Here is a 24,578-nt window from a genome sequence, read left to right as displayed (position 1 = left end):
GAGATGACATTTAATTGCAATAACAAAAGTTAGGATGCTGTAAAAAAAAAATGTTATCTTGGGCATAATATGGATTCATATTAGTAGTGTTAACTGGTCCTTAAAGAGAGCAATGAAGCAAGGCTGTGTTAAACTCTTCAGTCTTTCAAGAACTCTAACCAGTTAATGAGTCATGACTTTCCTTTCCATGAAATCATACCAGCTATCTTGAATCACAAAGTGTTTTTTTAGTGCTCCTAACACTTTCATAACAAACCAATCTTAAGCTTATGTAATTTCCTGGTAGCATAGCGTATCTGTCTCCACATACTAACAGTAATACAATCATTTATCACTTCCTAAATTTAAAGAAAGTCCTGCAGAAAGGAAAGTAACCTATAAAAAAAAAAGAAAGCGTTTCAAAAGTCTATGCTTATTTTTGAGTAAACACAGGTGTCTGATGGCCTTTCTTGCATCTGACGTTTTCAGACATTCAAGTCATCATATACAGTTTCATTACTGAACTACCACTACAACTTATTTTCTACGTTCGGTCTTTTTGTGGTACGTTTTCTTCCAATGTCTCTGTCCATATGATTATTCTTACTATCTTTATCACATATTATCCACAGTTCATATAGGAATGAAACATCCTATGTTAAACATTCTCAATTCTCAGTGACTTAATTTCACAGACCTTTTAAAAAAACAAGCCTCCTGCACTAGAAGACTCCCATCCCAAAACACCTCATTTTCAAGTAACACCTTTACCTTTAAAATGAGTGAGCATTATCTACTAATTCTGTACAAGTCAGCTGCTAGATGTTAATACTGAGCAATGGCAATAATTAATGCTGCAATAGCACGTTCTGTACTTCAGAGTAAGCACATCCAGCATGGAGGGTCCTGATGCAAGAATTGGAGCTGGAAGTGTACTTCTTCCTCCCAAGCCTCGGCAAACAGTTCCTGTTATTGCATGTGCTCCTGGTGAATACTATTACCTTTTTTGTTTAGTTTCACAGATTAATTTAAATTGGCAGTCATCTAGCATTCTGAACTGCTCACTTAGAGACAGATCCAGTAAGATAAAAAAAACAGGTGCATGGAGTCACAGCACCTTGATGATGCTGTGTTGTTATTCCTCAGGTATGGTCCAAAGCAAATCTCATGTTCCTATGCATTCAACAGTATTTGAGTAATCAACACTGCTCACTACAGATTATGAACATACACGTTTCCTACTAAACTCTCAGCAGAGTTCACAGAGAAAACTGAGTAAAAGAGATAAATCAAAGTTTATCAAGGACTTCAACATTAACATTGCCAATACAGGTGTAGAAATAAGCAGTGGCCTAATCCCTAAAATAAAAAGATACACGCCTTTTCATATGACAATTAAAAGCCTATTGCCGTATTAGGAACTATGAATGAATTATTCAAGGCCTGTATTGCCATGCTCAATCCCAGAGTATTTTTAGGATTTTTTTTTAATAGAATTCTGAGATTCTGCAACTAGTTACATTGACTAAATCCAAAAATAACATGATCTCTTGCACATGGTTCTGTTGATACACCAATATCTGTATATCAGGACTTAGTTTCTATAGATTACAGACTGTTGTTCATGTTGAAGTTTATTAAATCATTCCAAGTTTTGAATTGAGTTTGTGACATGACAAAAATTCACTTGAGACAAGGCTGCCATCAGCAAACTCTGTACACTTATGACTGAAATCAAGTTGATACCCAGACCTCCAAGTGAAAAATCCAGGGCATGGATTGTACTGTTGATGCAAAATTAAAAAGTATTTTAAAAAATTTGGCAATTTATCTCAATAAATAAAAATGTTTCATGGCATGATGATAAACTGCAAAGAGCTAAGCCTACAGAGAAATGCTAGAGGCCAAAAATCTTTCACAACCAACTGACAATAAATGAAAATCAGTGTAATGAAAAAAGCACCAGGCAGTTTCACTGTGAGAGAGCCCATGAACTATTTTTAGATAGAAAAACTAAAAACTCAGAGGCAAGGTGGGGGAAGGGAATGAATCTCTATGACATCTTTAAACAACAAAGTCCCAGTGTAGACACAGATGTAGCAGCACGAACATCTTTTTGTAGGTACAACTTTAAGAGGAGAAACGCCTTACAGTATAGCTAATGCAAACTACATTTCACAAAGTCTTAAATCAGTAAAGCCAAAAAAAAAAATTAAATCTGATTTATTACAGGGTTTTTTTTTCCACTCTGCTGATAAATGACTTCTGAAGCACATGACACCACTGCTTCAGCTGGAGAAATAATATGCATTTTACAAAGACACTTGAATCCTCTCAGCACAATCAGCAAAACTGATAAATGATCTTTCAATCTCTAATTTTATACTACAACATATGGGGGCTACAGTCTATCCTCAGCTGCATACATTATATTCAGTACATTTCATTGAATTCTGTGTGGTTGCATATAGCATTCCTGTATATACCCATTTTTACTCTGGATTTCTAAGAAATTTCAACTGTATTAATTTTGCAACTGTATTTTTGTTCTAAGACTATGCTGTCTAGTGTTTTTATCAAATACAGGTCTTGTTACAGACTTAGATCCGTATCCTGCTTATTGATTTATGGTACTATCTTGTACTTACTTTTGGGGGACATTATCTTAAAAAAAGATGGCCAAGAAAAACCAAGACAACATTACAGATATTTTAAAAGTCAGCATGTTTGGCAGGGAGAAAGAGACGTATAAACTTTTATGAAAGTTCCCCACAGTCCGGCACCACTTAAGGATCTCTTCAGCTAACACACCGGTAAACTGAACAACCTATGGTACAATCTGTGTCCAATATTTTGAACAAGGGCCATAGGGAAGCGTGCAGTTTAAATGCTTGTGCTGAATCTAGAAATCCAGTAACACAATAACTTTGTTTAGCAATTGTGGTATCTATGACAGTATATGTTTTAAGTTTTTCTATCTCATCCAACAAGAAAACTGAAAAATGCTTTTGGCATACATACTGGATGAAAATAAAACCAAATTCTATATAGGAGTATATAGCAAAAATGAAATTGCTTAGATATTGCAGATGCCATTGTTTTAATCAGAACAGCTTAATTGTTTTCCACAGGGCAGGTTAAACCATTAAACTGAAGGTGCCATTTCAGGGTTCGCTTAAGCTAACAGCAGGCTGCCCCCCACCCCAGCAGTGCATTTTTGCTACTTCCACACTGTGAGTGCAGGAGATCACACACAGCCACCGGGATCAGCTGCTGGCCTCGCTCACCAAAGAGGCTGATGCCGATGTGGAGGAAGGGGGATGAGGCTGAAAGCTGTAGAGGAGTGCTGTGAAGGTGAACTCCTAATATTATTTTCTTCCAAATAATAGTCTTGGCTGGACAGATTTCTCCCTTAAAACAGAGGCAGCAGGAAAAAATAACACTAATCTGAACTGAAGTACCTGTATTTCAAATTAAGGATATCTTTTCAAGTAAGGAGAGTAGACTGCCTTTACTATTTGTTCACCCAGTTTTTCCGTGATTTGCGTATTGCCTGCCTTAAGTTTCATCCTGAACCCTGAGGCACAGGGGGAATCCACACAAACACTGCTGGTCTCCTGCACACTCTGATTGTGGACCAGTGCCCTTAAAGTACACATCTCCCAAAAGTTCCTTCCCTTTATCTGCAAATGCTTTATGGCAAGAACAACACTACTGAGGAAAAAAAAGGAACAGAAACAGTCTGCTTCATCCAACATTGTCTTCCCAATTCAGCTGGTACGACGCTGCCACACTAAGTGCTCTACCGTTGGGGGAACAGACTACAGATCAAAGAATTCAAATTTGCTACAGTTAGTGGCATAATTAAAATAGTTTTCCTGCTCTGCGTTTCCTCACAGTCTGCTTTCAATGTAAGTACTGTACATTTTTATATAAACTCTTCCCCTCTGCCACCTCTCTGTCATTACTATTCTTTCCTAATTCTTTCCGCATAGTAAATTGCATGTTAAATTATAGGACAATTCAAGCCCAATATAGCAATTAAAATCCACTAATGACTGAATTTTAAATTTTATTAAAATATTTTGGTGTATTTCTTGTAAATGGTCAGGTAGAAACAAGCCCAAATATGCAGAAAAAGATATTCAAATTCATTCTTTAAATGAAGCATTGTCCTAACATTTTTCATGGTAAGAGGCCCCAGTTTTCTCCTTAGTTGTGAAACAAAATTGGTATTTACATGGTAGGTACAGCTCCAATCTGCTCTTTCAACAGTAATCCCTGTATTATCCTTCAATTTATAAAATGCAGTACATTTTCAAATTTCTGGAAATAAACACAAAGTACACAATTGCAGTACCTTTCAACCAGAATCGGAAAAAGAGAGATTGTATCACTGCAGCTTCTGATCCACTACTTTGAAAGACCTGTAGAAAGCATCAGGATTTGTACTAAATTCAGGCTCCCATACTCAGGAAGCAAATTCCAGAGACAAGGCCCTTTTCTTGAAAATACCCTGCAACTAAAATACCAGACATTTCAGTCTTAGCACACTGTTGGCTCCAACAGCTCAAATGACCTCAAATAAATACACAATATAGGAAGGGAGAGGTGATTTCTTACAAAACTATCTAACATTTTAATAGACCAAAGGCTAGCAGGACTTTGTGTAAGCACAGATAAAAGCTGATTAGCAGAACTGTAACTACTGCCTCCAAACAGGGGTGGCACCTCATTGCCATTTTCAGCAGATGTTTTAAAAGTTTTCAGTGAAATCTTTTGGAAACTGGTGAATTTCACATCTATCTATTCAATACTGTATTTAAGAAATAGGTATACTACTTCTTAATATATATCTTAATAATATTTTTCAAGATGACTGCTGAACCTGACTCCACTGCCCAAAACACATGCCATGTGCAAAACTAATCAAAAATCATACCCATGTGGACATTCACTGACAGCTGAAGTCATATGCAAGGAACATGGTATTTATTTGGTGAAGAAAGAAGACTCAGGAGATACAACCAGAGAACATACAGCGAAGTAAATGGCTGCAAAGCCACCCAGAGCTAGGTGCCTTTGGGGAGCAAAGTGCTAGCTATGCTAGCTATGAAAAGACTTCTAACAGTGAGCACAGAAACTGCCTTGCTTGATATCAGCTGTGCTCTAGGAAATACAATTCCCTACGCGGTTTTTGAGATTAAAAAGGTCAGCATTAAAAACAAACAAAAACCCCATATAAATATTCTTTCATCATTGATTTCTGGTTTTAGCAGAAAGAATTCTCCAGCCTGGAATATATTGGCAGTAGTGGGAACAGTATTTCTGCATCCAGTAACTAGACATCACAAGGAGATGAAACATTTTCTCTGAAATATGGCCCAAGCCACAGCCACAGCTCTTCTGGCAGCAGTGAGTGACAACATTGCTGATGGAGCTCAGTAGTCCAAATACAGTCAAAATCCAAGCTCTTTTGCAGTATCTTACACCAAAAGGGGAAGAATTCCTAAAAAAGTCGTGAGTAATCCCAACTGCTGTAACTCTGAGCTTATTTAACAGCCAGCTACAGTAATGTCCTCAGTAAATTAATATGGTTTGTCAAGCCAAACAAACTACAAAATAAGAAAGCCATGACTGTGCCATTAAGATTTGCTAATCATAAACATCCATTTCAAAAACATTCTGAAACTCTGCCGAAATCAACTTACTATCTTCTTTATTGGCACTGTCAGAGGAGCAAAAAATGGCCCACCAGCAACCCAGAAACGTGAGAATGAGGAACAACTGACATCTGATGCATCTTTAGAGCAGGATAGTAAAATTGTTTCATCATAGTACTATTTACTCTAAGGCAACTATAGAACAAAGATTAGCCAAAAAGGCTTCATGTCCAGAAGTACTGAACACTGCTGGCACATCTAAAGGAGTTGTTATCAGCACAGAGCCCTATGCCTCTTGTGTCAGCAAGCTGTGCGCCAAACTGGAATACACTGCATAGGCTGTATGTGTTAAACTCTAGAGAACAAAATATGACTCCATAATATAATTATTGAAATAAAATTAAAACATTATACAATTACTATTATTATGACTATATAATTAGATTGTCTGCATAACAATATTTTACTGTGAATTTCTTCAGGATTCAAAGGCTCAGTTATACTACTTTACTCAGGAATAACTTCTATTAATGTCCACAGAATCACAAAATCATTCAGGTTGGAAAAGACCCTTGGGATCATCGAGTCCAACCATCAGCCCTACTCTACAAAGTTCTCCCCTACACCATATCCCCCAACATCTCATCCAAATGACCCTTAAACACATCCAGGGATGGTGACTCCACCACCTCCCTGGGCAGCCTATTCCACTGTCTGACCACTCTTTCTGTGAAAAATTTTTTCCTAATGTCAAGTCTAAACCTCTCCTGTTGCAGTTGAAAGCCATTCCCTCTTGTTCTATTGCTAATTACCTGTGAGAAGCACCAATGTCCTTTCTCTACAATGTCCTTTCAGGTAGTTGTAGAGAGTGATGACGTCTCCCTTTACCCTTCTCCTCCTCAAACTGAACAGTCCCAGCTCCTTCAATCGCTCCTTATAGGATTTATTCTCCAGGCCCTTCACCACCTTCGTTGCCCTCCTCTGCACTCGCTCCAGCACCTCGATATCTCTCTCGTATTGAGGTGCCCAAAACTGGACACAATACTCAAGGTGTGGCCTCACCAGTGCAGAGTACAGGGGGACTGTCACCTCCCTATTTCTGCTGGTCACACTATTTCTAATACAAGCCAGGATGCCATTGGCTTTCTTGGCCACCTGGGCACACTGCTGGCTCATGTGCAGCTGCTTGTCAATTAGAACCCCCAGATCCTTCTCTTCCACACAGCTCTCCAGCCACACCTCCCCAAGCCTGTAGCGATGCATGGGGTTGTTGTGGCCCAAGTGCAGGACCTGTCACTTGGCCTTCTTGAACCTCATCCCGTTAACATTGGCCCACCAATCCAATCTATCCAAGTCTCTCTGTAGTGCCTCCCTATCCTCATGCAGATCGACACTCCCCCTTAACTTGGTGTCATCTGCGAACTTACTGATGATACACTCTACATCCTTATCAAGATCATCAATAAAGACGTTGAACAGAAATGGTCCCAACACCGAGCCCTGAGGAACACCACTTGTGACCGGCCGCCAGCTGGATTTAGCTCCATTGACCACCATCTCTGGGACCGTCCATCCAGCCAGTGCTTGATCCATCAGACCGTTCGCTCATCCAGGCCATGGGCAGCCAGTTTTTCTATGAGAATTCTATGGGGAACTGTGTCAAATGCTTTTTGAAAATCCAGGTAGACAATATCCACAGCTTTTCCCTCATCCAACAGTCGAGTCATCTTGTCATAGAAGGAGATCAGGTTTGTCAGGCAGGACCTGACTTTCATAAACCCATGCTGACTAGGCCTGATCCCCTGGTTGTCCATTATATGACTTTTAATGGCACTCGAGATGACCTGCTCCATGACCTTCCCTGGCACCGAGGTCACACTGACAGGTCTATAGTTTCCTGGATCGTCCTTTCTGCCTTTCTTGTAGATGGGTGTCACATTTGCTACCCTCCAGTCCAATGGGACCTCCCCAGTTAGCCATGACTTCAGGTAAGTCATGGAAAGCGGCCTGGCGAGCACATCTGCCAACTCTTTCAGCACCCTTGGGTGTAACCCATGTGGTCCCACAGACTTGTGTGCATCCAAGTGGTGTAGCAGGTCTCTGACCACTTCCTCTTTAATTGTGCTGATCTCATTCTGCTTCCCCTCCCCATCTCCCAGCTCGTGAGGCTGGGTGTCCAGGGAACAGCCAGTTCCACTGCTAAGACTAAGACAAAGCAGGATAAGAATTGCAGTAAGTAACTCACAGTACTTTAATTTAAAAATCATCCTTTAATCCTTAAAATATTATTAGAATTAATATTTAATAATAATTTACATGGAGCATAAGAAAAGATATCCGTCTCCTATCACAAGACAACATACATACAGAACTCCCTCACAAAAAAAGATAGAGAGAGATAGCCAAAACCCAACATAAATAGACATAATTGATTTCCCAAGCTGACACTGCATTGTAAATTATTTACAACATATAAATAGGTGCAACACTACTCCAGGTCCATTGAAAAAAACCAAAATGGCATCACACAAGAAAAATGGCACAGCATAGCTTTCTATTACCCACACTACAACTGAATGAATGAAATGCAAGAGGAGATGTGCCAAGTTACTTGATACTTGCTAGTCAGCTTAATCAGATACTCTCAGTTTCCTGCAGGATGGATAACAAACACTGTTCTGCTTACTGCACACCACGTCTACCAAAATATTTTCTGAGGCAGAAAGATCCTAAAAACCCTCATGCATCCAATAACGCAAGGGGTCTGCAATCACACAGTCTGACATAACGTAAAAGGAGTTTTAAATAAAAATAATAAATTACAAGGTATTGTACATGGATAACTGAGATAAAGCAAATTATAAGGTTATGATGAACAGATATCTGAGTTACTGACTATCCTTCATGGTAACCCTACCATGTCAAAACCTGACTTTGTGCTGCTGACTGCCCTCTTCCCTTATTTTTAAAAAAACAGCTCAGAAGTTTGGAAGAGTATCAAAAATGATATTTTTAATGATTTTTAAAAATCTTGCCTGAAGCGTTATCCCAACAACAGAAAGCTATTATATATTCAACATATTGAATAAAAAAAGTAAATTCTGTTCTTAATTATGACGTGCATTTCTCTGAAGAAAGATTAAAAAGCATGAGCAAGACTATTGCCATAAAGAACTTGATTTAGTGAAAATTCTTCAATGCTTGAATGTTATTGAAAATACTTTCAACCTTTTTTTATTCAGGAAGATATATGTAAGAGGTACTATTTATTTCCACAACAAGCTGACTGAAAAGCTTATCTTGTACCTTATTAGCATCAATAAGGTGATACTCATTTTCAGCCTAACTATACTCATACATTAGCACTGTTACACATTCTATTAATAATCACCTCAGTTGCATCACCCAGCTAAAGTCTTCATCCATTAGATACATATATTTTTAGGGGAAACTGGAACATTTTCTCTTTAGTTTTCTTTAATGAGGATACACAGAAGAAAACAACAGAGAGGGAGAGGAACGTGAGAAACAAGAGACCATTAAAGCCAAACCACCTGCCTTCCAGGTTTACCCTTTACTGAAATTCTTTATCCCCTGATGAAGTTACACTGAAAATTACGACAAACTAGCCATTTTTGTCTCAAAGAGTCATCCGCCCTCCAAAAAGCTGAACAGATAAAATATAGAAAAAAATCTATTAGATTGCTCTCTCACTCCATAAAGGAAAAAAAAAAAAAGTATTTTGTCTTTCTCGAGTATTCTCCTTGCAACTGCTAAGAGTTAAGGCTTTGCTAAGCCACAGCTATCAGCCATGACGTGAATCCCCTATTTTCACTGCCTTCACTAATAAACCATTTTTAAAAGAAGAAAATAAAACACAGACATTAGTGTTCAGGCCTACTAAAAAAAGCTAGGGAAAAAGCTTTACATTTTTCAACCTCAACATCACCTGTGAGAACCCCTCCAAAACCATCAAATTCTTAGAAATCAATCCTTTCAAATAATGAATTTTCCCTCAAAGTAATATAAATTTTAAGTAATTCGCCCTTTTCCAATTTCTAGTTCTTCTCAGTCCGTTTTTGCCATTGATTTTCTCACAGTTTCAGAATAAAGTAAGTCCGTTTGCAATATGCACACAAAGCACTACTTAGCTTCTTATTCCTAAAGGAAAATTACCCCACATTTTTTGTTATTGCCTTGATTGTCTGCTCTTCTATAGTCTCATGTTTTCCTCAAATTCCCATCCACCGGAAAAAAAAAAAAAATCTGTAAAACCTGAAAAATGAATAATGGATTAAAAAAAAAGTTTTCTTACTGACAAACCTTCAAAATATTTTTAATAAAGACATGTATAGGTGGTACCTAATTTTACCTGTTCCTATTCTAAAGACAATCTTGATAATACTGGGAAGGACCTACTAAAATTAGGGCAGTCTGTGTCAAGTAATTTTATCTAGTCATTTTTCCTTCAATAGCTAATGTCCAAGGTATTTAAAAAAATATAGCAATTACTTTAACTTTGTAGAACTACACAAGCATAAAAATTTAGCATTTACAGTATTTAATACCTCAGAAAAACTAGAATCTATCTGGTAATCTAGAATATTTAGGTCCTATTTCTTCACTCATTCTCCTCTCTCAAAGATCACTTTGTTTTGTGTCTGGGTGCCTCCGATTCCTCTCTTGTCCCTCTCCCCTGGCTCACACTACCCACAGCCCCTCTTTGCTCTGCCCAGGATCCAAGCAAGGGGAAGTCCAAGGGCTGGGTGTATTCTTTCCTAGGCAAGCTGGAGCCAGCCCTCTTGCAACAGAGAATACCCAACCTGAAGACACGGGAGTACAGTTGCTTCCCTCATCATCACAGGAACATGCTGTACAGAAACCACAGTCCCATGACTTGGAGCACATCTCAACCAAGAAGCTCTGAGATGATTCTCTCTCTCTCCACTGAGCATGGGGAACTTGAAACTACATTCCTAACTGCTTCTTGCCATTTCCTTGTCCCTGTGCAAACTGAAGTCCATACAATCCCATTGTGCCTTACTCTCTTTCACCTCCCTTTTGATTTTTGATGCAGTCTCTGCCTTTCATCCCACCCTGTGTCAGAATAGGATGCTTCCTAGTTTCTACGCTGAGTATCCACGATTCTGTTGCTGCCCAAAGGCAAGCTGCCAATTCCACTGGAAAAAAAAAAAAAAATCATGAAAATAGTGTTTAAGGAAATGGTGACTCTCTCTTTTTAATCCTGACTGCAGCAATGAGAAAAAGGAAAGCCAACTTCACCAAGGGAAGATTACTATAACACTTCTTGTCATACCATGAAAGTTTTTTGTTTCCTTCGTTTTATAAATATTTATGTATAAACAGTAGAGTTTTCAGTAGCAGAATCATGATTTTAGAAAAATGTATTCACAATTAACTTTCTACCTAGATACTGCCAGATTCCAGAAGAAACACACACTTGAATCAAAATGTTTCCTGAAGAAAAAACTGTTACAGATGAAAATGCCTGAAAACAGACATACTTGTCTTTCTGTGGCATCCTTTAGATACATGGATCAGTGTTTCAGTTTGTTAGTTGCATTTAGTCTGAGCTCTGCCTTTTAAAGACAGGATGAAAGTAGTGTCTTACTTACTTTGTGTCTCTGACGAGAGGTGCGCTTCCCAGTTTAAAACAGATTTTTTCCCCTCCACAAGTTGTTTGCCTCAAAGAAAAGCTTTCTGCCAGATCAAACCCTATGAAATAGGATACAATGATTTTAGTTTAATGGAATCTAAAAAATGGAGGTAAATACTGACTTTAGCATGCTTGGTGACTTTCTAGAGTACAGGCTGACAAGCTATTTTGATAACCAGTACTTTAAGTCAGAGAAACTCTCAATATTCACTTTATTGACAGAGAAACTATCAGTGCAAAATTCACTCAGTACATGACTTTGCAATCTGAGAAATGCATTTGCTACTTCCTTTTATCATCTGAACTGATAAGAATGAAGCATGTTTGGGAAAAGCAATGGAAATTAGTATGGCTGCAGAACTTGAACCAACACTTTTCAAGAACATGTTCTGATCTTAACCCCACCTTCTTAAAAACAACTACAGCTTCTGGAGCATGGGGGTGGCATTCTGTACTGTCCTTTCAGTTCTAAAGCCAGCTTCAGTCGGATTATGATTACATCCACTACTAGCCAATTAATTTAGATATCCATATTAACACAATCATTTACCTGAAACACCAAGACTGCCTCTGTTCATTTGTTTGAGATGGTGAACAACTGTTTTCATTACAGGACACACAGCACCTTCAAGAGAATACAGTTTAGTATCTATTATAAAATTCTATCAAACAAAAATGAATCAGAGCAAACTATCATGACAGTGATAGTAATATTAACAGGAATGTTTCTTTTTGTTTCTTTAGGATCTGAAAAACAGCAATAAACCAAATTACAAAATCTAAGTAAGAGCACTGATATTTCAGATTTCATACTATGCTTCTAATAATATAAGCAGATACAAACTTTATCACATTTTAATTCAGCTGTTTATGATTAAAGCTCACATGAACAATAAAACCAGAAGAAAAACACTAAATTCTTACCAAGCTCTTTCCATCTACAACACTGTATAAAGCAATAACATCTGTTCTAAGGTTTTTTTGTGTTTCTGGCTATATTATTATAAAATCTCTTTTTCCCCCATGGATGAACATGAATGCTTGATTACCATGACAATAATCTATTGTTAATTCAGTGAACAGTAATTTCAAAATGTGGATTAACAAGGATATATTCATATCATATAATAAACAATGTAAGCAATACTAACATTTTGAAAAAAATGGTTGAAAATTAAGCAGCTTTACAGGGGATTGTCTGAACCAAAGTACTTAGGTAAACAAGCAGAATGTTCTAAAATCTGAAGCACGGTAAATTCTAAGGTTAAATATAACTGAACACTTAGATCAAACACTATATTTTATTAATATGCAGTATCTATCTTGCATAACATTCTTTTTTTTTTTTTTTCCCCCCCAGTATATACACAGGAATACACACTTTTAAGAAGCAAATGCAGAGAAATGTCATTTTTGAGCATGGGTTTGAGAAATTTTGAGAAATAGAACTCTTTGTTCAACAAACTTTGCAAACAGCCCTGCTAAACCCTAATAAAACTATCAAAAGATGACAAGCAGGATTTGGCCCATGCACTTCTCGAGCACAGAGCTCCCTGTTGAGCTGACGCAACTAAAAAGATGGCCAACGTATATCTGAAGCTGCTGAACAGTGAAGGTCGAGGGGCTTTCTGAAGTGTCAGTTCAATGAAGAATGTAAGGAGGACTATCCTACCACTAACCCAGAAATCATCTATATTTAAAGATTTCCAAGAGCATCCAGACTGGAAGTTGTCATTCAAAATAACTGTATTTGTAATCTTAATGCATGTGAAATTTGTCATTCTGTAGTAATGTAGAAAGCGTATTATCCTTCAGAAGTCTTAAAATCTATTAAATGTGTTACAGTATTTGATCTGGATTAAGAATGGCTAATTGGAAATAACCAGTAAAAGTGAAACTAAATTATATAATACAGATATAAAGACACCTCCTGACTACATAGTTAATTAAAGCTATGTCAATTGCTTAAAGAACAGACCAGGTAGAAGACATTTTTTCATAAGATTCATCAAGTTCCATGTCCTTTATGTCTAAATTGCAATCTACAATTACAAGTAACATCAGTCATACATTAATTTATTTCTAAGGCTCTAAGAGAATATTCTTTCTTTCCTTCATACATATATACATAAATGTGTATATACAAGCATTTACCTATACATATAAACATAAAAGGTTCATGACAAATGAGATGAAACCTATACATTAAAAACACTGTAAATTCCCTTTCCCCAGAAAAGTCACAGAACTCTAAAGAATATTCATGTTGAAATCTCTGAAACTGAAATTAAATCTTTCATCATTCTTGGTTTGCAGGGAGTTTTATGTAGTGTGAAAAGCATTCACTGGAATTACATACTAACATAACAATTTCAATACACCATTTGATATACACACACACATTATGGGACAGAAACAGGATCACCTTAGATAACCTTTAATCTACAAACCTCAGCCTTCAATAATTTAAACAGATTATTGGACTACAGACTTTTATCTATAGCCACTCTAAAGCAATGCATGTAGTTATGGGAGATTTACACAAGTATAGCTGTAAGAAGTATGTTGGTGTAAAGGAATCCTGTTATGGCTGAAGCTGAAATAGCATGTCACACATACACTGACAAGCGTTCTTCTTAAATCTACGTGTTTTCTAACCAAGGAGCTTTTTAAAATATATATATAAAGACTATGGGGCAGATTCCCTTTTTGGTTAAATTACTTTACAGTACTTGTAATAAGAGCAGCCAGATATTACTTATTGTTGATTTTACGTTGAACTGCTGTAGTAAGCTCTAGAGAACATGGGACACAACTGTGCTTTTTTTTTTTCAAGATTAACTGACATGAGGGCTGAGTGGCAAAAGACTAGGGAGTTTTAGCTTATTCCCCCCAGCCACTTTCTCACAAGTCCAAATAAAGACTCAAGCCTTAATTTCTCTGTTATCCAGATGATAGCAACGATTCCTCGCATGCCACAGACTGGACTGCGGACCTATTTTTATCAGTGGCATAACAGTTACAGCAATTTAAGTGTTACTTACTTGGTTGTGTTCCATATCCCCAAAAGAACTGAAAGGGTTACTATGAATCTTCTTCTATCCCATGCTGCTGATGCACTCCTTTAGCCCAGCGTTATTTTTACCAGAGAGCTAAGGCAAAACTCTAAAATATTAAAACCAAAACCTCTCCACACCAAGACTGACAACTTTCATTGCTATAGATTGATGAAAATTCTTTCTACAGTTACAGTTTGTACAGTCTAAAAGTTAGCCTCTTCCACGATTTTTAGTACTGCTGGCAGATCTTTAAATTTTCTTTGGCCTGAGACAAAACAGACAGTTTACCCATTCATCCTGTGGGTAGCTGAATTACAAGATCTACATGAAGACATTCAGGAAAGAAAAAGAACAAGATAAACTCCTACTGCTAATCTAGGCATGGAAACCATGCACCTTCAAGCCCTGTTGGAATACATTACTATAAAACTAATGAAGCGGTAAGAAGAATGAGCTTACATTTATATGTTAGATTGCTCTGCATGTGATAAAACTGGGTCTGTCTGGATTGAAGTCAACAATTCGTATTAAAATGGTGATGTCAAAGCTCAAGTTAACATACCTATAAATTAATGAGATCACCTATCCATAGGACAAATTCCAGACCTTAATCTTTAGAAATCAATGAGCTCTTCATAGGAGCTTATTATTATAAAATCAACCTAATGATTTTGAAAATACGTATTTCTGCAGATATATCACAGATCATTGATCTTCTGTCTCTCCAATAAGATGCTAGTAAGAATATTTTTTGTTTTCTAATACCATCATGCAAAAAAAAAAAAAATATAAAGGCGTTGCATCTAGACATATCTGCTGCAACATGCAATGGCATGTTCTGAATTCCTGGGATGATCAGGGCACCTGTTGAAGCACACTGCAGCTTCCATCTAGGCCCCATGCCCAGTTTTCCTTTCCGTGCAAATGAGGACAGAGGAGACTCTGGTGCATGCTGCAGTCTCACTCTTACAGACGTCTCTTGTGTGCACTTCCTGACTGGGAACTGTAGCTTCCAGTAAGCACTCTTGGCTCCTCCAGATCAAGTGTAACCTGTAATGGCTAGATTCACTTTACAAGTACTTATCTGCTACTTTGTAATTAAAATTTATGTTCAGGTGAAATTTTCAGCTGCCATCTAATGCCACCAACGTGCACATTGCAAGGGCATTGAAGTTTTCATCAGTAACCATGACCAGCCAAATGAATGTGGCCAAACAGCAAAGCCCCACTTAACATATACCCACATCCTATGTTGGCTTCAAGCTTCAGTCAGAAATCCCTATCAGCTAGGATTTGTCTCACACTCTTACTGGATCAGGCTTCATAAATATACAGACATAGGGAACCTCTTCAGAGTGTGCGACATACCTGCAAGTGTCAGCAATGACATCCAATGAGTCTACCTCAAAGCTATTTGTACTGAAGATAAGCAGGTATTTGTATTGAAGATAAGCAGGCACAGCTGACCTGCTTTCAAATAGGGTCAAGAATTTAGATTTCCAACATAACTGTAGCCTCATTTATAGATGTACCAGAAAATCAGACATGATTTTTTTGTCTTCCTTTTTCACTCTGTAAGCCACATTATATTACATTACAATAAATGTGTTAAATAAGACAAGGGTGAGAAGAGGAATTGAAGGAGGCTGAATCTACAACTTTGTTGATACAGGAAAGAAGTCAACTGCAAGTCTAGTGACTATTTAGACAGTTATGGAAATAACATAAGAGCTATGCCAGGTGGGATTAAGAAATACATACCAATGGAGTTTAAGTATTAGGATGTTCATGCTAGACCCTGGAGAACTGGATTCTCCCATGAGGAAGAGTAGGTAACGAAAAACAGGACTTCATAATATTCAAGACAGCTAGCATGGCTTCACCAAGGGCATGTCTTGTCTGACCAACCTAGAGGCCTTCTACGATGGAGTGAATACATCAGGGGACAAAGGAAGAGCTACAGATGTCATCTATCTGGACTTCTGTAAGGCCTCTGACACGGTCCCCCACAACATCATTCTCTCTAAATTGGAGAGATATGGATTTGATGGATGGACTGTTGGTGGATGAGGAACCGGTTGGATGGTTACATCCAGAGAGTAGTGGTCAACAGCTCAGTGTCCAGATGGAGATCAGTGATGAGTAGTGTCTCTCAGGGGTCCATACTGGGACCAGTACTGTTTAACATGTTCGTCAATGACACAGACAGTGGGATCGCGAGCACCCTAAGAAAATTTGCAGATGACACCAAGCTGAATGGTACAGTTGACAGGCCTGAGGGACAAGACACCATCCATGGACAAGCTCAAGAACTCAGCAAGTGGGCCCATGTGAACCTCATATGAGGTTCAACAAGGCCAAGTGCAAGGTCCAGCACCTGGGTCGGGACAACCCCCAGCATCAATACAGGCTGGGGGATGAAGGGATTGAGAGCAGCCCTGGAGAGAAAGACTTGGGGGTACTGGTGGATGAAAAGCTGGGCATGAGCCAGTAACATGCACTCACAGCCCAGAAAGCCAACCATATCCTGGGCTGCATCAAAGAAGTGCAGCCAGCAGACCGAGGGAGGTGATTCTGCCCCTCTACTCAGCTCTGGAGAGACCCCACCTGGAGTACTGTGTCCAGCTCTGGAGTCCTCAGCACAGAAAAAACATGGACTTGTTGAGCAGGTCCAGAGGAGAGTCACAAAAATGATCATAGTGCTGGAACACCTCTCCTATGAGGACAGGCTGAGAGAGCTGGGATTGTTCAGCTTGGAGAAGAGAAGGCTCTGGGGAGACCTTATTGCAGCCTTTCAGTACTTAAAGGGGACTTATAAGAAAGACCGGAACAAACTCTTTAGTAGGGCCTATTGCAACAAGATGAGGAGTAATGGTTTTAAATTAAGAGAGGGTAGAGTTAGACTAGATAGAAGGAAGAAATTTTTTACAATGGGGGTGGTGAAACACTGGCACAGGTTGCCCAGAGACATGGTAGATGCCCCATCCCTGAAACACTCAAGGCCACGTTGAACAGGGCTTTGAGCAACTTGACCTAGTTGAAGATGTCTCTGCTCACTGCAGGGGAGTTGGAACTAGATAATCCTTGAAGGTCCCTTCCAAGCCAAACTATTCTGTGATTCTATGATATCCCAGGTGAGTATCTTTGCTGTAGGAGTTGATGCTTTTTTCTTTCTCTACCTTTCCATAAAAAAAGAAAAAAAAAAGGGGGGGGGGGGGGGCGCTGATCTAGTTTACAGGCTTCACACTAGGAGAATGTGTGTAGCTGCGAATGTTCCCCTTTGTGGTCTGTGATCTCTCTTACATACTACTTACGAGCTGAAGTCGTTTTCCACAGTGTGCAGGCTTTCAGGAACCACATTCTTACAGTTAAGTTCCTTATTCACTGCCCAGGAAGACTTGGTATTTAACAAATGAAGGAATCCAAGGGTGGCAGGGTCACTTAAACACTGCAATGTTAACAATAGTTTGTGGATCCAACCTTAAACATTCAGAATACTAAGACTATGATATTCAGAATATTAAGACTATGAATACATTGTGTATGAGTTACTGTAAAGCCATTATCTTGATTTTGAGAAGTATCTAGCCATGCTGAAACATGAAAACCAAAAAGCTGAACTGATTTGCATACTTGAAACCACTCACTGTATTTGGGTTAAAGGGCCTATCTAAAATTATGATCTAGAGCCAATACTTTTCACAATACATTCCACGTCAAAAAGCAATGGAAATTCACCATGCCTGTCAGTCACAGGACTTTGTTTATACTACATTTTTTACGGGTTAGAAAGTGACTTTGAAAACAGTAATTGTAAAAGAAAGTTGAAAAAGTGGCAATGATCTGGGAATGAGACAAAGTATTAATATTTTAAATAAGAAGCATTCAGGAATGATCAAATCAGAACTTCATGTGTCACTGCAGAAAGAGCTCCTGTCCACGTTCCAAAACCAAATGTTCCCAACAATAAAAAAATGTAAGTTGACAACATGAAGAAAATATTCTTGAAGTCAGGTCAAAACCATGATTGTGGAGAACTCCTGAACCCCCACCCTCAGATTTAGTATATTCTTCCATTAGAAGTGAGTGCTTCCTTCTGATGAATGATTGGCACATCAAAACTTCTGGACAAGTGAGAACCAAAAGAAATCCTTGATGTGAATCTAATGGTAACTGGCACACATTCAGAGCCCAAGGAGGACTGCTCTGAGAAGATCAGGCATACTCTGTCACTCTCTAACATTTTTTTCCAATACTGGTATTTATTTACTACAATATTGACCCAATGAGTAAGTCCCAAAGTATATTCAGAATGCCAGCTCAGAAAGCTCTCCCCTACATATGTGAAGTTAATCCTTTCTCTTGCACAAGCAATTGCCTTCCCCTAACACACTTCTTCCCCTGCCCACCCTTCAAACTAACTTTAATTTAACCTTTTCCCTGCATTTGAAGGCCGCTCCTTTAGACTCAAGTAGATCATGTGAGAAATTTCAGGATGTAACTGTAATAATCCAAGATCCTATCTAAATGGGCTTTGCCAGAAAAGCTTTCATACTAGCACAGTGAGAAATAAATGCTATGCGTATGCTGTTGAAGGAAGAAAACCAAAAGGATTGCCTAGGCAAATCCTGAAGGACAGATGCTGATCCAAACAGAACTGGTACATGCAAGACAACAAATGCCCAAGAAAGAGCCAAGAAAGAAATTGAAAAAAAAAAAAAAAAAGAGAAGGTTAGATATTTCTCTCTTCTTGAAGGGAGCACATTTTCATTTTGTAACAGATTCATCTGCATACAAATTATTAAACTAGTATGAGACAACTTTGCAACTTTGCTTGCAGGGTCCGTTCTTTCTCAACTCCTGCTTTCTGGTCTATAACTTACAATTGTCTTTTGGACAGTAACCATCCCCTCGGTCTCTAGAAGAATCTCTTTGCTGTTATCAACTTGAGGCTTCACTCTGAGCATATTCCCTGCTGTCGGCAGAGCTGCTCAAGCTGGCAGTTATCTACTTGTTATTCCTCACCATCTGTCCGTATCACCTCAAGCTGCAGAAGCCTCTCACAACTGTATACCATCAGTTATTCTCAGGAGAGGTTCAATCTCTCCTCTTCTTCCCAGTAGTTCAATTTGATCCATATTTGATCCATTTGTGGCAATCAGGTTAAGGAAAACTGCAACCTCCCTGCAGGCTGCCTAGCCACAAACTTGTAACAGAACGTAACGTACAGTTCCAATACACTGTTCATTAGCAGTTCAGTTTATCTGTCATCTTCTATGACTGGTTCTCCTTTTACTAAGACATCTTTTCATTAGGAAAAAAAAAAATCCTGGCATTTTGTTTAAAAATTTTTCAAGTTTCCATTTATTCATTTATATTATAAGGGAACCTTCTGCACTCACACCCTTTTAGCACTTCTAAAACTTCCCTTCTACAATCCAGCAGCTAGCAACGACAGAGAAGACAACCTATTTTGCTTCTTTCAGACAGCTGAAGAGAATGATTGCACAGCTATGATGTAGGCTCACTCTCTCGCAGGGGTTAAGAATAATTCATTAGTAGAGCATTTAGCCTTGCTGCTCTAAAAATATAAGGCAAAAAAGTCTTTGATTAATAACTGTAGGAAAATTCTAGAAAGATGAGGTATGTGTTGAGGCTGAGCAGTTCTAGAAAACTGACAATTCCTTATTCTACAGTAGCACAAGTGCTGTGCCTTTAAGACAGAATATACCATACTGGAGAGTCAATGTAGAGTTTAAGTGAGACAGCTAGATAACATGAGGACAGCAAGAGAAAGAAGAAAAGAGGGAAGTATGAGAAAAGTTGCAGAAGGCAGGTAACAGCTTTTAAGTTAATATCACTATATTCCTTTCCCCTGGCTTCTTACGCATAAGGTTTTGTCTAACTCTGCATCTGTGAAACATATGACCTGATCTGGGGTTTAAGTTTAGGTGAGGTTAACACGAGCATTAGGTTGTTGAGGTCAGTGTGATCACTGATCTGCTATAATAAAGCCACATGATTTTGTTCACACAAGTTTTGCAAGCTCACATTTAGAATCTCATTTTGCATGGTAGGTTGAAAAAGTACAAAACAAACTCCTAGGAACTACAGCTGCTTCCAAACGTGAAACCTCAAAGCACAGGAAACAGAAAGGCTGCTCTGGAACTGCTTCAAACTTAAGATGCTTTAAAAAAAGAGATTAAAAAAAGTCTTGTATAATTTCATTTGCTCATACTGCTTATTTTCCATGTACTGTCATTATTTGTTCAAATTTGTTCAGAACTGAGATTTACATCTGTGATTTACGGTCTGTGATGGGCAAGAAAAACGGAAGTACCTGTCTGGTCACTGACAGCCACAGAAGTAGAAACAGGAAGGAGGAGGAAGACTGCCATACAAAGCCAAACTATGAAGGATCCAATGTACTTCATCTCCCCCTGGACACATGTGAACACTCAGCTACAAATCTGAAACAGAAAACAATCATATTCAGAACAATCTTTTCTTATTCTTTTTCCCCTCACCCCATCAGAATACAAACAAGAATTTCTTAACGGTGAAGAGGAAGTCGTTAGTCACGCGCAGAGTGTACCATTTATCTGTTTTAAGGAGCTACAAAACCAGACTTACGTAAATTTAGAAATAAATGACAAATATACTCCTTTAGTTCTTTATTAAACTCAGAAGTAACATGTTAGAAATATTAACTCAGAGATATTAGTTGTAAAGGCACTGAATTTTCATTTCATTAGTAATGACTAATTTTATTTTTTCCCAGGTTTTCAATTTTAAATATATTAGCTAAACCGTTTGGTGTCACAACACTGTCAGTGTCACAACACTGCCAGTCATCAAATCAAACAAGGACAACGTGCAATTGTTTCGGTTTAACTGCAAAATAAACCAAAATACGATATTTTGCTGCCTTGCAAAGTATACAAGTGCCTAGAGCAGCCTGTACTGAGTTTACAGTTTAAACCTCACAAAAATGCTGTCTGGTTTCAACAAATCTTTTGTGCTCTAAAGACAGTATTGGCTTTTCTTCTAAACCAACTGCAATGTAGATACACGTGAGTTTAATGAAACACAGAAAATGACAAATATTTTCCTAATCACATTTTCTGTAAGAAAAACAAATCGCATGCCTAAGATGCAATTTTAATAATTATTTTCTCAAGGCATCTTATTCATCGTCGTAACTATTCTGTCAGTCACATGCACTGACAGCGACTACACCGTCATTAACTTTTCCAGCCTCCCCAGCAGCAGCGAAGTGAATACATGTTCAAATAACATTACCATTTAATTTCCTGCACCTGCTTTACAAGCAGGCATCAGTAATTCACTGGGGCTGCCGCTCCAGAGGTCTCATTTTCTGAAGGGCTCTCACCAAGCAGATCACTAACGCCGCCACCCCCTCGCTGCCTCCGCACCTCCGGGCGCGGGTCCCTCCCGCCGGCCGCTGCGGGCGGCACCGCTCCCGCGCACAGCGGCCGCACCGGAGCCCTCAGCAGCTCGGACCGCAACGCGGTGGCAGTTTAATTTCTGACGGTTGGCGCCGGGTTTGCCGGGGGGAGGGTTTAAGCCGCCAGGCGGGTGAGTCGGCGGCAGGGCGAGCGGGCAGCTGGGCGGGGAGCAGCGAGGCGCCGGGCCGGGCAGCGCCCCCGCCTCGCTGCCCGAGCGCCGCTCTCCCCTCGGCTCGGCTCGGCGCCGCCCCCGCACCCCCGCTGCCGGGCCCCGACCCGCCGTCTCTCCGCAACCTGCCTGCGGCGCCGGCAGCCGCTGCCCCCGGCCGGTCGAGCGAGGGGGGCAGGCGCCCGCCGACGCTTCCTCCGCAGCCCCGGGGCGGAGCGGGGCCAGGAGCCCGCTCGGGCTGGCGGCGCCCGCGAGCGGGGCCGAGCGCCCACCCCGGGCTCGGGAGCCCTCTGCTGCCGGGCGCTGCCCGGGGCGCGCAGGTGCGGGGGCCGGAGGTGAGGGAGAAGGCGCTGCCCGCCGGGCGGGCTCGGGCAGGGCAGGGCAGCGCTGGCGCCCCGGCCGGTGCCCAGAGCCGCCGAACCGGGCGGGTGCCCCCGCCCGGGCGGGCATTTGCTGCGCTTCCCACCCGTGCCCCTGCTCACGAGTGTGCCGCGACTAGCTGGGTGTAGGCCCCTCGATACGCCTGCTGATTAGAATGATACACACTAATAGGTAGATTTTTAAATGTAAATATATGCATACAATTAATAAGTATGCTCAGCATCGTGGCAATTTACACCACAATTTTACTCGATTTTGTAAATTGCTGCAAATTTAGTAGGACTGTTTCTATTAGCATATCTTAGCATATACCTATAGTCACCCACAAACATATACAATGTATTTACACAAGCACAATCCTCTAACAGACTGATTACATGACATTAAAAGCTCACTGTGTACATTATGTTTATATAGGACATAGTTAATATTGGCAAAATCCGTGATAAACTTAAATGGCAATTCTGAAAAAGTAAAACCCAACCGAACCAAAACCAAAACACCACAAAACAAGCCAGCAGGAATATTGTAGCACGTGTGCGCACATGTGAGATGTTTAGACAATTGACTACAAATAATGAGTTGCTTACCTTTAATTTTTATTTTAGTATGTCTCCCAGAAGCACTGAAAATGCCTGTACAGAGCTGCTGTAGCGCCGAGGAGTTGCTGGAGTGAGTCTCCAAAGAGTGGTAGAGGGGGATGCAGCTCTGTCCTTATTAGTCTCACAGAGTGTGACCCTCCCACTCAGCACAGAATACTCTGCAAGAAAGGACAAACAGCCACCCAGACACAGATTTTACATAATCATACTTGTATATCCCAAGTCCAGTAACAATGTGAGAAATGGTTTTTTTTCTCCCCCCCCCCCCCCCCCCCCCCCCAGTTCCATAAATTAAACTGCCAGAGTATGAACATGTGAATGAAAGAATATCTGGTTTCTAGTTGTAAAGAACCAATTATGTACATTAGCACACTGGCAGAAACTAACTTTTATCACTTAAAGTGTAAGCACACATCATTAGTTTTATATGCTTTATCATAAATCTAAAAATCAGCCACCCAAGTAACAAAGAGAGTGTACCTATTTATGGCACTGATACTGCAAAGTACAGCAGGTTACTGACATTTGTTTAGCCTTTTAAAATCTATCATTTACAAACCTGAATGTTCTTGCACTGTAGTATCATCTGCCTGTGATGAAATGGTGAGATTGAGTACTGCCACTGGCTCTCGTCTGAATGTGCGAAACAGCACTTTTCTCAGGTTCCCCAAGTGTGCTTGTGGCAGTTTTCTGTATTGCATTTTAAAGATGTAAACCAGATAAAAGGACAGAGAAAAGTAAAATGACTAGAAATAACTGCACAGAAGACAGAGAGTAGAGCTTTAATTAAACATATATCATTTTTATATATCCAAGACATATTTTATCTTTTTCTAGTAGAATCATTCTGACAGGGAAAGGAAGGTGGTGACTATTTCATGAAAATTTATTAGCTTAACATCAATTTAACACAACTGTTCTTCAGGTCAAAAAATTCAAAGGGTTAGCTTTTTGCTTCCCCCCCACCCAACAGATTTTGAAGAGTGTTTCCTCATTTCAACCAAGATAACTAGCCAGGATAACCAACAAATCACATGGAAAGACATGATTATCTTTCTGGTTTAAATTTCAAAACAGTTGTTGTTCTTCCTAACTTAGAATCACGAGAGAAAGATGAAATTCCAGCTTATGTACATGTCTGCTAGGGTGTTTTATTCCACAACTTTGTCACAGACTTGTGGTGTAACTTTAGGCAAGTCACACTTCTTGCTTGCTCATTCTGTAAATTATAGAAAGTAAAGCTGCCTTACCTCGCAGGGTGAGGAGCAAGAGCCCGATCCTACAGCTGACAAATCATCGGAGCACTCCCTTCCCCTTCAGACTGTTCATTTGATAAAGGCTTCAGTGTTGAGCCCTAATTCAGTGTTTCAAGCAGAGTTGTGAGATCCTCAGTTGAAAGACCCTTTGTAAAAGCTCTGCTCCTAGTGAAAGGCATTATCATTTTTGATTTGGAAAGAGCTGCATTTCTCATTGCTCTTTCAAGCTACAAAATTCTTAAAATCTTTTTGTTTTACTTCATTTTAGATGCCCTAAATATCTGGATTCAGCTGTTACATGAATATGCACAGGCTTATTAATT

General features: G+C 39.5%; 1 protein-coding gene across 1 annotated transcript in view; it reads right to left on the bottom strand.

Annotated features, from left to right (window-relative positions):
• Window positions 1-24,274, bottom strand: part of COL19A1 (collagen type XIX alpha 1 chain) — a 226,223-nt gene extending 201,949 nt beyond the window's left edge. The window contains exons 1-6 of the mRNA XM_074861812.1: window positions 24,250-24,274; window positions 23,559-23,689; window positions 22,988-23,157; window positions 20,719-20,848; window positions 11,870-11,944; window positions 11,279-11,378 (exon numbers count right to left, since the gene is read on the bottom strand). Coding sequence (XP_074717913.1) covers window positions 11,279-11,378; window positions 11,870-11,944; window positions 20,719-20,812 — 269 coding nt within the window. The 5' untranslated portion in view covers window positions 20,813-20,848; window positions 22,988-23,157; window positions 23,559-23,689; window positions 24,250-24,274. The remainder of the gene's footprint in view (window positions 1-11,278; window positions 11,379-11,869; window positions 11,945-20,718; window positions 20,849-22,987; window positions 23,158-23,558; window positions 23,690-24,249) is intronic.
• Window positions 24,275-24,578: the final 304 nt, after the last annotated feature.

The sequence above is a fragment of the Strix uralensis genome, chromosome 3 (assembly GCF_047716275.1).
Source record: "Strix uralensis isolate ZFMK-TIS-50842 chromosome 3, bStrUra1, whole genome shotgun sequence".
NCBI classification, from domain to species: Eukaryota; Metazoa; Chordata; class Aves; order Strigiformes; family Strigidae; genus Strix; species Strix uralensis.
The sequence above is the reverse complement of the archived record's forward strand: the minus strand, read 5'-3'. Positions and strand labels throughout refer to the sequence as shown.